General features: G+C 36.3%; 1 protein-coding gene across 3 annotated transcripts in view; it reads left to right on the forward strand.

Moving 5' to 3' along the window:
• Positions 1-7,431, forward strand: part of TMEM47 (transmembrane protein 47) — a 195,977-nt gene extending 188,546 nt beyond the window's left edge. For 2 of the 3 annotated variants that reach the window (XR_010385166.1, XM_064497774.1), the window contains one exon: positions 1,314-7,431. Coding sequence is in view for 1 of the 3 variants with exons in the window: in XM_064497774.1 (XP_064353844.1) it covers positions 1,314-1,388 (75 nt within the window). In the remaining 2 variants the exon portion in view is untranslated. The remainder of the gene's footprint in view (positions 1-1,313) is intronic. The other variant, XR_010385159.1, reaches the window with a different exon arrangement.
• Positions 7,432-16,730: the final 9,299 nt, after the last annotated feature.

Consider the following 16,730-nt stretch of genomic DNA (forward strand, 5'->3'; position numbering starts at 1 on the left):
GTACAAAGCCAGCTAAAATATCTCACAGCTAAATCAGGTCAGTTAAGACAAAGCCATCCCACTGGATTTTATCAATACCGTTCACTCATATTGCTAAAGAATTAGAGTTTCAGTTTATTTTTCAGACTGGTTAGCTCCTTTCCTTTCTTACTGAGGGGCTGTCAGTCATATATTTGAATTAAATGAACTCTCAAGATCCCTAAAAGCAGCTTCTTTCATTTTGTTCTTTTCACACACAAATATGTACTCTTCAACATCAGTAAGGTGGATATTTTTGTATGCATTTTTTGTTTAATGAATATTCTGTATTCAAGAATTTAGTAAATAGCAAGTTTCTATATTTTTCACAGTTTCTCTTTTTTGTAGAGAAGATGCATACACTTATTGCTGCTATCTTACATTTAAAAAAATGCTATTTGTAAAGAGCTTTCATTTCCTACAATTAGCATTAAGCATCTACCTGCCTCTAAAAGACTGTAGTCTTTATTCTCATGCAGCTGAAATGAATCCTTTTTTCTTGGAAATATACATTCAAAAAGCCCCTAAAGGTTTATTAAAGAAATATTTATTCTTTTTTCTTTTTAATATATATAGTTTGTCCAGCGAGATGCTGTAGATTACAACTTCTGTAAATTGCATTTTCTCTTTGAAAAATTTTTTAGCATTTGTACATGTAAAAATATACGCACATGTCCACAGCCCTCAATAACAATTTAATTACTCTAAATTCCATGATCTGCCTTATTTGTTCATAAATCTCATCTGAAAAGCCTTGAATCATTTATCATTGCCATTATATCTGGAATAAATGTTTTTTTAACTAACATTTTAATTAAACTTTTTTTCCACATTATTTTAAGGAGAAGTCCCTTGTCTCAGTATTTATTTATTTATTTATTTATTTTATCATTATTTATTTTTAGTCGAATGAGAAACCACCGGTGTAAAAGATTTAAATAGTTATCTTTAATGGAGCTACCTTGTATGGTAAACAGTTTCTTGCAAGAGACTGGCTGCACTGTGTGGAGGCTTAATTAGGATTCATAAGCAGGATAAAGGGCATTTGAGTGATTTCTATTGTCCCACAACATGGGACAATACACAAGACAATCTGAGTGGAAGAATGGCAAGTGGGAAGCTTCACAAGAGTTGATCCTGTCTCTGGAAAACAGGAAACAGCAGGTGATAAGTGTGCTTCACTGGATAAGTATGGATAACTATGGATGAGTATATACCCAAAATACATGTAGCTACTTTACATTTGTGACCTTCCATTTCCCTGACTGCATGTTTTTTTGCATGTTTTATTACAGTATTTGGGTAATTCCACGTCTCTGTGGTTCTCCATTGAGCCTGCTGGAACTCCTGGAGATACTGCAGTTTGCTGAAGACACACTCGGATTACCTATTGCCAAAGGAAACAGAGCCTTTCTGGGAACTGCTCCACGGTGTGTTATAGGACAGCTTGCCTTCCTTTCACAGGCTAAAAACCTGCCATTGCATATGACTTTGGAGATGGAAATTGTTGCAGTTAGCCATCATGTGTAGATTTATTGATCCAGCATGACATATAATTAAATCTATTTATTAAAGAGTTGTAAATCCACTGGAGGAGCACTTCTGATGGCACTCAAAGCATAGCAGAGAGCCTGTGCCTCACCCAAGGAGCTTAGGGAAATGCGCAGAGTTGGAGGATGTGAAGATGCTTCAAAAGCCAATTCAAGCAAATCTTCCCACTACTAGCAACGTGATACTGCCTGCTGACTCTGCTGTTGTTTTCTACATTAATACTGTAGCACATCATCCCAGCTGACTTCGAGACTTGGCACTGCCTACTGAGGTTGCTAACATGTAGTTTATTTTATGTTTGATACATCTTGGGGTGGGGGGGGGAGTAGAGCATCGCTACTGATAAGAGTTTTTTAAAAGAGGACTTAACTGGAGAATATATTGGTCATTGGTCTGGAAACTGATCATGTGAGTTCAGTGAATGTAAATAATATGGCCCATGGCTTGTGACAGTGAAAAACTAGTTTAATTCATATCAAATAATGCTCCATTCTCATATCTTATGATAATGCTGAACAGTTCTCAATTTAAAAAGCAGACAAGAAAGCAGACAAGAAAGGCTTGATCCTACAGAGCTTCTTTCAGACAAGTTGTTCCACTGTTTTCTATCTTTTACAAGTTTTTCTACTACACCATAGTATTTGAGTGTCTCATGAATTTTCATTTTTGTCTTTGTATGCATGCCTACAGATGTATGTACTTACTGTGGGAAACCTGTGGCTGAAGTTGAAGAGACTCTTTTCTTCCTCTAAGAAAAGGAGCATGGTCACATATCGCTTCAGAAACACGTTACTGGTTTAAGAAATTTTAATCTTTATTGTAATAATAACCTAGCAGTTTATGTGAATATTCCTAACCTGTTTCACTGCAAAACTGGCCAGATATCTCTAAGCTTCACAGTTTCCCAAGAGCTCCTGTAACTATATTCTGAATCACATGAGGTTTTCTGTCTCTTGAGAAAACTCTGCAGATTTGGCCATGGCCCTAGAAAAGTCCCCAGTCTGTTACAGACCTTATTTCTCTCTGATGGCTGCTGTCAATATACTACTTTTATGTTACATACATATTCCAACTTTTAAACTCTAATAATTGGGTTTAAGAGCTCCTCAAAAAACAAACAAACAAACAAACAAACAAAATCAGCTTGTTAGGAATTTTTTAAAGACTCCAAATTACATATACCTTGGATGACTTTAGTCTTTTAAGCAAATGAAATTCACATGATAATATAGCAAAGGCAAGATAGAAAACCAGTCGAAGTCAATGGGAAACTTTCCCTCGGCCTCAGACTACTTTGGATTAAACCCAGAATGTTTATAGTTTTCTTAAGTGGCTGGAAGTAGCCTTTAAACTTCAATAAAATTCCATAAGCTTATAAGTGATATAAATAATTCAGATAGAAATGTACTTCCCTAGCTGAGCTTCACTGTAAGCATTTCAGAGTTTTTCACATTGTTTCCTGTGAAATGAAAGTTAGGTTGAACACAAGAGGACAACGGGTTTTGCAATGAAAATGCTGAATATACACTCTCAGAATATTCCATGTCTTCCTGCAGAGTGGAAAATGGCCTAACTGTCACATAAAAAATTTATCTCCTGTCAGGAACATGAAATTTTGCCTTGGCTGTTATTAAATTAATTCCTGTAAAAACTTGGGTAAACCTGAAATTTTGCCTCAAAAAACACAAAACAAAACAAATAAAAAGTAGTTCTATGAAGTACTGATGTTTGTGCAAGGCATAAGTAAGGCCTCTACCCAATAGCCCTAAAAAGTACATTCAAGTGGAGATAAAGCTTTACCCAAAGTGGCTGTGACAAAGTCTTTGTGAAAACCACCATTATTACAGGATTCAGTGTGAGTGTTTAGAAGCAATACCAGAAGTAAGCTGACAAAGGATACTCTGTGCAGCAAACTGGGACTCAAAAACTACTTTCCAGTGGCACAGTGTGCAATGCTCTGGTGGTCTATGAAAAGAAATCCCGGTAGCAAGCAGAGAAAGCTGATACTACAAGACCTGAAGATTTCCCTGAAAGGCAAATTTGAGGCAGTGCCCTCTAGAATGAATGCTGTGCTTAGTTAATTAACTAAACTTGTCTTACATTTACTCCACTATAAATCCTGGCACCATGGACATGATGAGTTGCAACCCTGGTGAGCTGGTCTTGTGATTTTGGACTGTTGTGTAGCTCTCCTGATCTACGCCAGTGCCCTGGGAGAAAGCCAGAGTAAGGAGAAGCAGAAATGGTTTTCTTCTTTTGTCCCTTGGGCTTTCAGAGGCTTAATGCACAGCATGTACAAGAATTATTTTCTGATGACAAAGATACATGAGGAAATGATCTTGAATGGACTGTGAATATTGGGGGAGGGGAGTTGAAACACACTGAAATATTTATTTTATAAGCATCTTTAAGAATTCAGACAGAATATTTATTTACATTTCATTCTCTCAGCTGTTAGAGAAAGCATAGCTATTTCTAGGGACTCAGTGTTACATGGAAGAATTTGGGTTTCCTTAGATTAGAATATGTTTAAAAAGACTGATTAGGAAGATAATTTTTAACACGACTTTTTGCCTCTGTATGCATGGATCTAACAGCCTCAAAAGCTGAATTTAGGATTTGACCTTATATAGGTTTCTGTAGTCATCAGAAAGCAAATTATGTAGCAAGATGGTTTTATTGCTGCAGAAAGGAAAAATAAGAATATATTCTCTTATTGTGTCCAGCTCTGATCACTGCAGCTCAGCAAACAAGCGGAAGAGGTTCAGAAAGGCGCAATCAAATGGTGTAAGGCAAAAGAACCCTTTCATATCACAACACTTGAAAGGCTGGGATCATTTGGATAATGATAGGGCAAGTTAAAAGGGACACTATGAAGGCACAGAAGGTAATGAATGCTCTGAGGAGGTTAGAGTTCCATGTAATTCATGATATAGGTTGGATTCCTTTGTAGATAATATAAACAATTATAGTAAGATTTACGGTAGGGTTTTTTTGGAAGGGATATAAGCAGTCCTATTTGGGGGAATAAACTAGCTTATATCTGAAAAGAGTTAAGAAAAAAACTAGCTCAGGAACATAATTATCTTCTATTGTGTTCGGCCTCATAATTACAAAAGTATTCCCAAAATGGGACAAATGATATTTTCCTGATTATGTTTATAAGCTACTGATACTCTTTTTAACACATAGAACATGGATCAATGTAGGGTTGCTGATTCAGGTACTTAATGGCTTCCATTACCGTTGAGTGCATTGAAGTTCTTAATGTTTATCCATATAATCCATGTGAGAGGTAAGTACTCCATTGTACAGATGACAAACTAAAGTTTAGATGTATTTCAGTGACTTCTCCAGGGTCGTGCAAGGACTCTGGCAGGCTGGGGACTTAATGTCAAGCTCCTTTAGCTCACTAACTAGTTTACTATCCATTGAAGTATCTGAAACTGGTATGAGGGAGGTTATTAGAAGCGATAAATAACCAATAGTTATCACTGTCAGAAATTCAGGGGAGCTCACAGCACTCAAAACCTTGTCCTGGGCCTTAATACATCACTAGAAAGCTTTCTTTCACCTTCCCCAAGAGAACATCAAGTCTCTGCAGGAAGCACATAAGCTTAGGCGGTGGACCTATCCCATATAGCTCTATGGAGAATGCTAATGGCTAATGCTTCCCATAGGCAGCTACTACTGATTACACTTTTTCTTATGAGCTCTGCCTAAGGAGCAAAATACATAAAGCTCCTTTTTCCTGAATCTGTGTCTGCATGTATGGCCTAGAAATGTGTCCCTGCATCCACAGAGACAGGGATAGTGATTTAATTCTTGATGATAGGTCTTAAATTTTGTGAAAATACATGGAACACTTTGGAAACACTTCTAAGTACAACTGAACAATTTTAAAGAACCCTAGTCTCTGACACACAGTTTCTGAAGGAGCACTAATTCTCAACATGCTTTGGAAACTAAAGACAAGGCAAACTAAACCTGCACTCACTTAAAAAAGAAAACACCTATTATGGGGATACATCCATCTAGAAATTGCTGAGGTAGGTTTCCAAATGTGCTTGTTAATTGGTCAAACAAACCAATAGAGTGAAGTGCCTTCTTTAAAACAGCCAGACCAAGTTTTCTGGTAATAATAGGGGCTTGATACCTCTTTCAAAGAATTACCTATAGTTCATTTAAATGTCCTTTTATGAATTTCAGTGATAAGTTTTTCTGTAAAGACTGTTCTGTACTCTGGCACGCCAGCAGGAAGAACTTAAGAGCACCTTTATTTTTCATTGTAATTATTTTAGAGATGTGGAGTCTTCTGTTTTCAGTAACCGCTGGGAAAAAAAAGGTGAAAGTGTCCTTGGGAGAAACAATTTTTGTAGGTTTTGTACTGGTCTTCAAAAATGTAGTTCTTTGGAATAAGCATTGAAAGATTCTGTTATTTAGTTGAAGTTCATATAATATTTTCAAAAGTTTTGTGTTCTGAGGTATTTTAGAGAGATTTTCTACTGATTCCAAATGTGTGTGCAGTGTGCACAAGTGTTGCAGCCTTGTGGATTCCAAATAATATTGAGGGAAGATGAAAACGAAGTAAAGGTAGGACAACTGACAACTGAACAAGTATGGAGAAGGCAAATGGAACCACATTACAGATATTGTTAAGGGAGTGTCCTGTGATCCTTATTTCCATGTATACACCTTGCCTCTGCTGTGCCTCCATTTTAGGATTGGTATACTATCTTCTTGCACACTTAACTTTTATGTAGAAAAAAACAAGGCGTGCCAGCAGGGCAGGAGCTTTGACACACATCATTAAGTCCTCCCCACTTTAAGGCAATACAATGCACACCACAAAGATGCAAAGAATATGAGACACTCATGCTACAGCTACACTCACTCTGGTGTGTTCTGCAAATCTCTAATGCAGCTGTTCACCAGGATGGCTGTATGCCTGATTATCACGGATGAAGTCCTATTGCACTGATGGAAGAAAGCAGCAAGATAGAGGAAGGCACTTAGTCACAAACTATGAACAGATGTTTAAATCCCACTAAAGGGAAAGGGAGTTATGTGATTAAATGCTTTTCTGTTTCAGAGATAAATTTAAGCACATGTTTATGTAGCTTCTAGAATAAAGTTTCGGTAGGCAGCTGCTTTCATTATAAATATAAGGTTCACTGTCTTTCTGTATGAAAGCAGAGGTAATCTGCTTTATTCTATTTACATCAGGTGCATATTTGGGAACCTGGCATGTTGACAATTTATTCTTTGTGCAAAGTTTGAGAGTCCCTGTATGACAAGTTTGAATAGGAGAAAAGAATGCACAGTAAAGAAGAGAGCTAAACATTAGAGAGAGCTAAACATGCAGAGCTAAACATTAGAAATAAGGAGCAACTGGTCAAAATTTGTCCCTATGATAAGTCAGAGCCAGAATTTCTTTTTTTTTTTTTTTCATTAGCACTTCTCTTTCCTCTGCTTTTCACAGCTAGAGGCAGAGAAGCATGAAGACTGTGAATAAATACGACTGGGAACATACTTTAATACATTGAAAGAAAACAAGGCTGCCCCAGTTCCATAATTGCTACAGTGTAAATTGACTAGATTAGATAGTATTTGGTTTTTTATTAGGAGCGATGGCTAAGTATCTGGCTTTTCAGGATTACGCTATGTGCTGTTCTCTCCATTTCTGTTAAGTATCTCCAAAAGATTTTTATAATCTGAAACAGTAAAAGATTTCTGTCTTTCTCTTTCTTTTTTTTTTTAACTCTGAATTTTGTAAAATCCATGTCCATTGTTGCTCATGAAAAAAAAGAGATTTTACAGCCTCTGAGAATGCCAGGCATAGTAAAGTAAGCATTCAAATTACTTTGTGTAGTACTGTTTATATTATTTTTCAAAAGGTATGAAGAATGATAATGGCACATCCCTCATTTCTAATTTTATTTCCTTAAACATATTCTCTCATCCTGTTCATCTTTGTGGTAGCTATGTTGGAGACTCTGGTAATGAGTTGACACAAGCTCAATTAGAGATGAATATCACCATTGCTGCTTGCATGGGAACAGCCTTGTGGCACAACTCGGCCCTCTGTTTTTGACATTCGATAGAAGAGGTTTCAAAGAAGCCAAAGGAATATGTATGTTAGACTTTAAATGCAAGAATGTATGCTTCTGATCCATTTCTGAAGCTCCCCTGATTTCAGTGCTCCTGATATGGGAGGCTTTTTTATCTTTATTGACCTGATTGCAACACTGAGTGCTGGGATATTTGGAAACTGGTTCTTCTTTGCCTTTAAAAATAAGAAAAAAAGAGATAAAAGAAGAAGAAGATTTAAATGAGCTTTTCTTGCTTTAGCAGTACAGCATCTAAGCCCCTTGCTCTGCACAGCCCAATAGCGCTTCTGAACGAGTGTCTCTTTTAACCGCTCTTCACCATTAGGCCTTTTAAGTTCTTGAACCAATCAATATATTCCCAATTAGATGTGGATGAAAGTGTACTACATCAGTCTTCAAATTCATGCCTGTAGAAGTGAGAACGCTTTTTTACCTCATATACTCCATGCCCAATGCAAATTGCTTTATCTTCATTTCAGTGCATCTAGGTTGCTGGTGGTGTTTTCCTTTCTTCCTCAGCACTTTAGCCTGTACTCTCTGTTGCACCAGATTCCAAATAAAAACCTTTTTATTGTTAGAAGAAAAGTATGCTTAGAACTTTGTAGACTAGAAAAGGTGGTAGTTAAGGTTCTGGGGAGAGGAGTTTTCCCTGCTTGTTTCCCCCAACACCCTGCTTTCATAATGTGAATAACAATGTTGGAAATCTGCTCAAAGCTCTGAAAGAACAAGAGATAGCACTGTGGCGTATCTGTTTTTCAGATGGTCTTCAAGATGATGTATAATGCTTATAAGACTATTACATTCTGTTCTTTTTGATCATTATGGTATCTAGTAGTGTTAAACCATGTAGAATTTCATGACGAGAAATTCTTGAAATGTTCTCCACATCTCCTTAATGCTTTTTAGCAATGCTGTTGCTCTGTTTCTACTCTTTCTTCTTTCTTAATCTCTATTTCTTTAATATCTCCCACTCTTGGTGTTACAAAATGCTTTAGAGGAAAACATACTCATGCCACAAACAGACCCAAAATATACCTAGCAATTAGGCAAACATCTGTACAATATACTACAAATTACATCACAAAGAGGACCGAATGATGTAGGTAACATTTTTCTTTATTTAGATGGAGAAAACTCTTCAGTGTGAGGTAATTCAGATTTTAAGGTTCACTGCACATTTGAACTAATTCACATGAGTTCTTTATAGTCCTGTTTCCCAAAGACATGAGCTTATTCCTATTAAGTCTCTGTTTGTCTCTCCTTACTCTCCTGCCAACAACACTGCTGAATAGTTTCTACCAGATCTTACAGAAGCATGAAGTCTCAAAGGTGTTCGGTCTTGACAAGCTTAGCGAAATTGCTGGCCAAGGAGAAGGAAGAGGCCATATTATATGCTTTCACTGTGAGAAAGGGAAAAGCAACCATATGCTTTTCTAGACATAAGTGAAGCCACATTGGAAAGCACCATGACCACACAGATTCATAAGACACCTAGCTTCAGGATCAAAGACTGATTTGCTTTCTGAGAAATGCATTGTATGAAAGACAGAAAAGAAAAGGCTTATTGTGCAAAGAGTCTGTAGAGTCGAGGCAAAGAGTTTTGAACAATCACTTTTCATAGCCTGGAAGCAGCATGTATAATCAGGTGGTAACACCTTTTACTTGATGCGTTTGTTGTTAAGATTAGAGATTGCTTTTCTAAAAAGCACATAGACACAGAAAAATACCATTTTATAAGTGAAAGAAATGTTTCACTTAAAAATCAGAGTATGTCTTTTATTGGTGCTGACAGTTGCATAAAGAAAGAAATTAATTTCTTTTGTGCAGTATCTAAATACATTAAAGGACCATGTTTTAAAAGACTTGGCTTATTTTTCACTCTACCCAGGAGATGAAATTTAAGATGTTAATAGTTTGGAAAACATCACTTGGGAAACATATGACTTTAATCACTTCTGGTCTTGGCTTGAACGTATGGAATTTTAACTAGAGAGCTTGCCTATGTTCCTCTGGCACATCTTCATGTTCATTGCTGTTTTTTTCAACCACATGATTTTGATTTGCACTTTAGACCTTGATTTTCTGATTTGTGTGTGCTGCTGTCCAGTCAAATTTTGTACTTACTTGTCAATGCTGTTCATCTTTATTATTCATATTAATTTGCATGAAAAATACAAGTACTGGAAAATTTTTAAAAAACAGCTTTTATTGCTGTAATTGTAGTGTGTCAACCATATGAGAATATGTGCTGTTACATGAAACTGTAGCCCGGACACTTTGAGTCAAAAGACAACTCATTTACAAGTGTTACATACAAGGCAAATGTTTTTAGACTGAGCAGTCTAGTGCTGGAGAACAGTAGGTCAGGTCAAAACTAGTAGCAATCTACAGCAGATTTTGCATCTTAGAGCTGAAGTAGTTTTATGTTATTGTACTAAGGGACATAGAACTGTATAGGACCTCCAAGGTAAGCAAGACTAATAATCTGCTACCACAGGTACTGCACAGTGTAATTGCTTTCATAAACTTACCAAGGACAATATCATAAATAGTTACAGTTTTGGCTTTTTAAATCCCTAGTGCTGGGAACTGGAAGGCTGTTGCATGTCCTCATGTTTGAAGCTCAAAGAATTAGAAACCTTATAATTTCAGTAAAATGTGTTTATGACCACTTCATATCTGTATGTAATATGCAGATATTGTCCTTCGGTTTAAATAAATCTTCTCTCCTGTTGGTGCTTTTGCCAAGATATATTTTTACACAGAAATCATGGCCTGCATCCTCTTTTCTCTGGTCGGCTAAATGTGACTAGCCCTTTTATCATTCTTCCAGTAGACTCTTCATTCCAGGCTCATTCCCACATGTACTTTCATTATACCAGCTAATACTTTTCTGTGCCTCAGGATTAACTGGGATTTGGGGGTTTTTTGTTTTGTTTTGTTTTGTTTTTTAATATGGATGATTGGAATTTCACACAGCATTTGGATTGAATGTGTTATCTTTTCTGAAAATAACTTGCATGATATACTCTTGGAAAGTATTTCCATCTCTCACGACTACTGTATTGGCTCAACTAGTACTCCAGGCCGCAAGGACCTAGAATTGTTTCATCAGCAAATTTCATCACGACATCACAGAAATATTACACAAAATGTGGAACAGAACTTTACTACACTTCACAGCATGAATAATGAAAACTGAAACCAAATATTAATTTCATTTTGGAGAATTATTTAGATTACCCTGCTGACTACCTGATCTTTGCTTAGGAGCCCCACTTTTTATTTTCTATTTTTACTCCTTTAATCCTTGTATCTTTAACTGTTTCTTTTATTTCTTTGTAAGGTCTCAGCTCTCAGCTTGACTGCTGGCATTCTTGCTTTAGCCCTGCTTTTCTTGATAGCTAAGATACAGCTTGCTAATTAGTATTTTTCCTGTTCATAAACCCTAAGCTTATCCCTGATACTTTTATCAGAGTGATTAGGCTGGGTGTCCTTCCCTCCTCCTCACCTTTTCTGCTTGCTTGCAATACAGGTTCCTGTTAGCCTTGGGTTTACACCTCATGGAAATTTCAGGCTTCCTTCATTCAAGTCTCTGCAGCTCTTGGTGCAGTGCAATGCTTCAGTTATTTCTCTTAGTTAACAAAAGTTTACCTTTCCAGAATTCCAAAATTACTACTGTTTATTGTCCTTTTTAATTTAAACTGAATCAAGTCATAATGACTCTACCAACATTTACACAGCGTGATGAGATTTTTGGAATTTCTTCAGTATTTATGAATTTAAACTGAAGCTAAAAGAAAATAACCTTTTGTTAGTTTAGTGACAATTTAGGAAAAATCTGACAGCTTTTTATTCCAGCTGATGGCTGATGTTAGATAAAATTTCAGTAAGAAAGCTGCCTGTTGTCAAAATTCCAACTTAATCTGAAGTAGGAGAGCAATAGCCAGCCACACATCAGTGTTCCTGCTTTCTAGACAGTTAATGACCACCAATACAGTCCTTCATTTTCATTACTATTATTCTTTTTTAGAAAAGAGAGAGGAAGGTAATCAATGAGAACAAGCAACGTCTAATACATATTTGTTCATACTCCTTTCCAGAAGATGTACAAAATGGATTTATGGATGTTAGAGAACAAAGCAAGCAGCTTCATCTTCATTAATGACCACCACGTCTACTATTTATTCTGCCAAATGTCTGTAATGACAATCTTTTAAACTACCTTACACCAAGTTATTTCCTTACTCTGAGTTATCCGCTCTCCCCTTTGTAAATATTGTTCTTCTGTTTTCTTCTTAATTTTATTCACAGTCATTTTTCGCAGAAAAATAATGCACCAATTCTATTTCTGTCCACTTCTCCAGATGCCTGGAAAAAAAAAGATCTTTTAAAAAAATGACTTCTCTAATTAAAAGCCAACACCTACTCAAGTCAGCTTGTTTTCCAAACCTTCAGGCCTTCCATATTAAAACAGTGCCAATTGCTTCCCGGTTCTCTTCTGTTTGTTTCAAGTCCAGCTAAAAAGTTAGCTATACTTTCCTGGCTGGCAGTCTTCCAGAATAATAGTAATGCTCAGAAATTGATTGAATAGCTCTGTCATTCCAGGGAGCAAATTAAATCAGACATGCACCTTTCTAACTGTTGCTCCTTTAATTTCCTTAGTCTGCAACCAGCGCACAGGAAACAGTTCCCATTCCAATTATCTGGAACACCGAGATCTTTTAAAAACACACAAGGAGCCCAAGGGCTCCTACCAGGGCCGTGCAACATGTGGCACTGCAGAGCTGCTCAGGCCAAAACTAACATGCCCCAGAGAAGTTCAACGTATGAAGAAACAAGTGGAATTGAAGTGCAAATTCCACATTCTGTTTTCAGCAGTTTAATTAGGAAATTAACAAGTTGTCTCAAACTGCTTCATGGAATTTAATTAAATGAATTTAAGAAGAGTGGGAAACATTATATAAGCCACATGACATTAATTACAGGGCAATGGTATCATTAACAATTATTTAATTGTTTTAGACTCCTAATCAGAAGTTTATAATTCACAAATTATCCTGCTTTGCCACATTCTCAGTGCTGAGCACCAGGCTAGGTTCATCGTGCGCTGATAGATCCTTCATATGGAGGAAAAGCGCAGGTGATGCATCTCCTGACACACAAACTGCTGCTCTTTATAACGAACACAGGTGGATTGCACAAAGTGTCCCAGTGGTACTAACCATTTTCATTAGCACGGTGCTGTATAGTCCTGCCTAGCTTTAAATGTTAGCAAGCAGATTACGTTTTAGATTTCTGATGTATTTTATACAGGAGACTCAAACAGAGCAATTCTGTTTTGTATGTCTCAGGAGATGTTCTTTCTATATTAAGCCAAATTACTTTTCTCAGTCATGTCAATGGGACATAAAAGGAAGATCCCAAGGTGAGGAAGAGTCTAAGAAATCCATGTGGCAAGCCCTTTATATCAATGTCCCCATAGCACTGTTTTACATCTTTCTTCACTTTTATAATATACTATTTGAGTATGTGCACATACAGTTCACATATAGATATAATTTTTGCTTTATGGATAGATTGAATACGGATTAGATATAATTTTATGCTTATGTATGCCTCTTGGCATACATCTTTTCCTGTATTAAAAACACTATTCTATTCTGATGTCAGTCTACTTCTCTTCTGGCCCCTTTGAAGTCTATTAGTCTCTCTGAGTGTGTTAAGAATTTCTGGAGATGTGTTTTTTTTCTTTTTCCTGCACTTGGATCTCATTGTCTCCTGATCAATCCTGATTCCAGTGCGATTCTAGCTTCTAAATCAGAGCTGGAGATTTCCTTTTATCATCATCCAAGTAAAGGTCTTTCCCCCATAGCTTTTCTTTTGCAGCATTGGAAGGAAGCATACGAACTTTGTGATATAATGTGTATATTGTATTTATAGGTTTTTTTCCATGCCTCTAGATTATTTCAAATGCAGTTTTGCTTTTCTTTTCCTTTCCCAGATGAGAAAATACTGTAAGTGTATATGTTTACAGTACTTCACAATACTGAAGTGAAAAAACCAACAACTCTGCTCTGCCTTAGGAAAGGAAAAACAAAAAAAAATTATTCTGGAGCAACCTTGAATACTTCAGTTTACCATTTATGTTTCCATAATAGTGCTAGAAATCAGTAACTACAGTGTTGCCTTTGAATACTGTAATTATAAAAATGGAACCCAGACCACAACTCAGTCAACAAGAAGAGTGCCATGGCCTCCCAGCGGCTTTAAATTTCATACCCTGTGAAGGAGGCTTTGCCTTCATTTCAGCAAAACAGCATTGGGCGTGGGGATGTCATTTTCTTAAAACAATGTTTAAGGTAGTCCTTCTGACTGCCACACTTTATTCAAGTGTGAACTCTTGCTGGAATCTACAATCTCTTTGTTTTATAAATTTGCCTAGATTTCAATTTATGTTATGATTCAGCCAACCTCATGTGTTCTTATGTAGGAATTATTTATATAGAAAAGACTGAAAAATAATTTGACCTACATTTCAACAGAAGAGCTGAGCTTTGGGATTCCTTTTTTCAGGAAATCTGATAAAAAGTGAAGGTAGAAATATATGTTATACCAAAAATGTTATAGAAGAATAATAAAAAACAGAAATCAGGATGGTTTCCTTACTATAATCTTTTCCTTATGAAAATGTGAGGCAGTTAGCTTATACCTATCAGTTGCTCAATATTCCACCTTTTGGAAACAATTTTTTCTCAGTAAAATTGTAAGCCATACTAAAATATTCTGAAATCTGCTACCGAATTCTAAGCTATGACTTCCTGCATTTTAGGTCACAAACAACCATTGAAAATCTTCTTTCTTAAGCGAAAAATCTTTATCTGCAATTTTCTCGAGTGAACAATGGTTATGCACAGCCAGCAATTTTGCTGGTATGTTTCCTGTCTTTCAGAGACAGGATTTTCTAAGAAAGCTCAGAAAAGGGCTTTTGGGCCATTTGGAGAAAAAGAGTGTAGGCACTGTTCTTATTTTATTCCTGCTCAGTGACAATTTTTCCATTAACACACAGTTCAGATTGAATTTGTTGCAGCTCTTTGGTGAAAAGCTGAATTTCCACCAGTTCAAATGAAATAGCAAAGGGGAAGTCTCCAAGATGTCCATCTGGGATTAATTCTCCCTTTCAGATATGAAAAAAGGTTTGGAGTCAATACGATCGCAAAGAACTCCAAAACGGGAAACTTCTTCCCAGTGTATCCACAAATTATCACCAGTTTGTCTTTTAATTTCTCTCCCTCTTTGCAGGAGTTAGGTAGCTGCACAGCAAACTCTTTCTTCACCTGGCATTCAGCAATGTGCTCTGCCACATACAAGGCCACGCAGTGACATATCTGACATTTTATAAGTGAAAAAATAAGGAAGAATTATAGTAGACAGCGGGGTATTTTTCTTTTTGCAGTTGAGAAGGATAAAGTAAGAACATGTTTTTCAATAATTTTGAGAGCAAGGTGTGTTTAGGAACATCCATGGATGATGATTTGTGTAGCACCTCCCGCTGGCTTTAGTGCATGTTGTACATGCCAATCAGTGAGAGCAGATCTTTCAGGATTGTCTTTTAGAACAAAACAAAACCAAACCATGAGGAGGTAAAAGTTTTCAGCCACAGCCTTTCTCGCTACTTCAGCAAGTTCTAACAATTGCGGCAATGTTGGAAATCCAGTCTTTTGTTACACTGAAATTCCCTGCAGCTTAGGAAATTCCACGTCTACTGTCATAAACCTGACATTTCATTAAATGAAGATTAAATTACACACACTTTTTCAATTAAAAAAAAGATTAGACACAAGAAATTCAGAGCTAAAAATGAAGATTTTGTGCGGTGTACTATGGTTCTCAGATTACAGCTAAGAATACTATACTCAGTGTATGCTTACTGAGAAATAAATGATCATCAGTATGTATGAAAAACTATGATAATTTATTTAGTAAAGGGGAAATATGGTCCACTCAAATGAATTAGACTACTAAGCCTGTTACGCAGCCTTTCATTATGTACTTTTGTCTGTTTTCTTCAGTAATGTAGAACAGGGAGATGATTATCACTAGAATCCACTGCTTATTTGTCTTATGACACAGCCACATATTGGTAGGCACAAAGTTCTGTGGTTTAAAATAAATGTATAGTTACACTTTTCTGCAATTTTAGTTTGTGCATTTCAAGGGACAAGAGAAAAGAAGCACAGTAACTAATATAGAAAAGATTTGAATGTGAGTATATGTGTTTTATTTTATCCATATATACACACGGAGTGCAATATACATTTTGAGGGAGAGAGTACATGTGTGTGTGTGAGAGTGAGAATAGGCACCTGTGTGTAAGGACTTTCTAAAGTTTGACTCACCTAGTTTGTCTTTCAACTTATCTTTTGAAACAACAACAAAAGATTTTTAATTCTTCTCTTCACTAAGTTCACAGAACAGTAAGTAAATTTAGTTTTTGGCTTTGAATCTAGAAGTGAAATGGTAATGAAATGCATTGTGGAATGTCTTTACAGCCTTGTGTCTCATGTTGCATTGCAAACTCTCCGTTTTAGTTTGATGAAAGTTTGCGTAATGGAATTCTGATATTCCTTTCCCTAAATGGGGTGTTTTCTCTACTTGGATTGGTTTCAGATTGTGCTATCTCTCTTGATTAGAAGTTAGTGTCTTGTTCGTGAAATACATCCTTGAACGCTGAATTTCTTTGCTCTGTAACTTTTATTTTTAAATCCAGACTCCTTCAGAAGTACTGCATTCTCAGCTCTACTCAGTATACACCTAACTAAGGCTGCAGATGGTATTATTTTTTCAGTTCATCAGTCAGATCAGAACTCTGAAGAGAAAAATCAGCTTCAGAGAAAACCATTTTCCCTTCCTTTATTTTGATGTGGGTGAAACTTTAAATTTAGAATGAAATAGGTTATTTTCAGATATGCTTGAAAAACACTAGAAAGCAAGGGCTAGATAATCAAGTACTGCCAATAATAGAGCTATATTATGTTCCTATAAGTAGTA

The sequence above is a fragment of the Dromaius novaehollandiae genome, chromosome 1, assembly GCF_036370855.1.
Source record: "Dromaius novaehollandiae isolate bDroNov1 chromosome 1, bDroNov1.hap1, whole genome shotgun sequence".
Lineage (NCBI taxonomy): Eukaryota > Metazoa > Chordata > Aves > Casuariiformes > Dromaiidae > Dromaius > Dromaius novaehollandiae.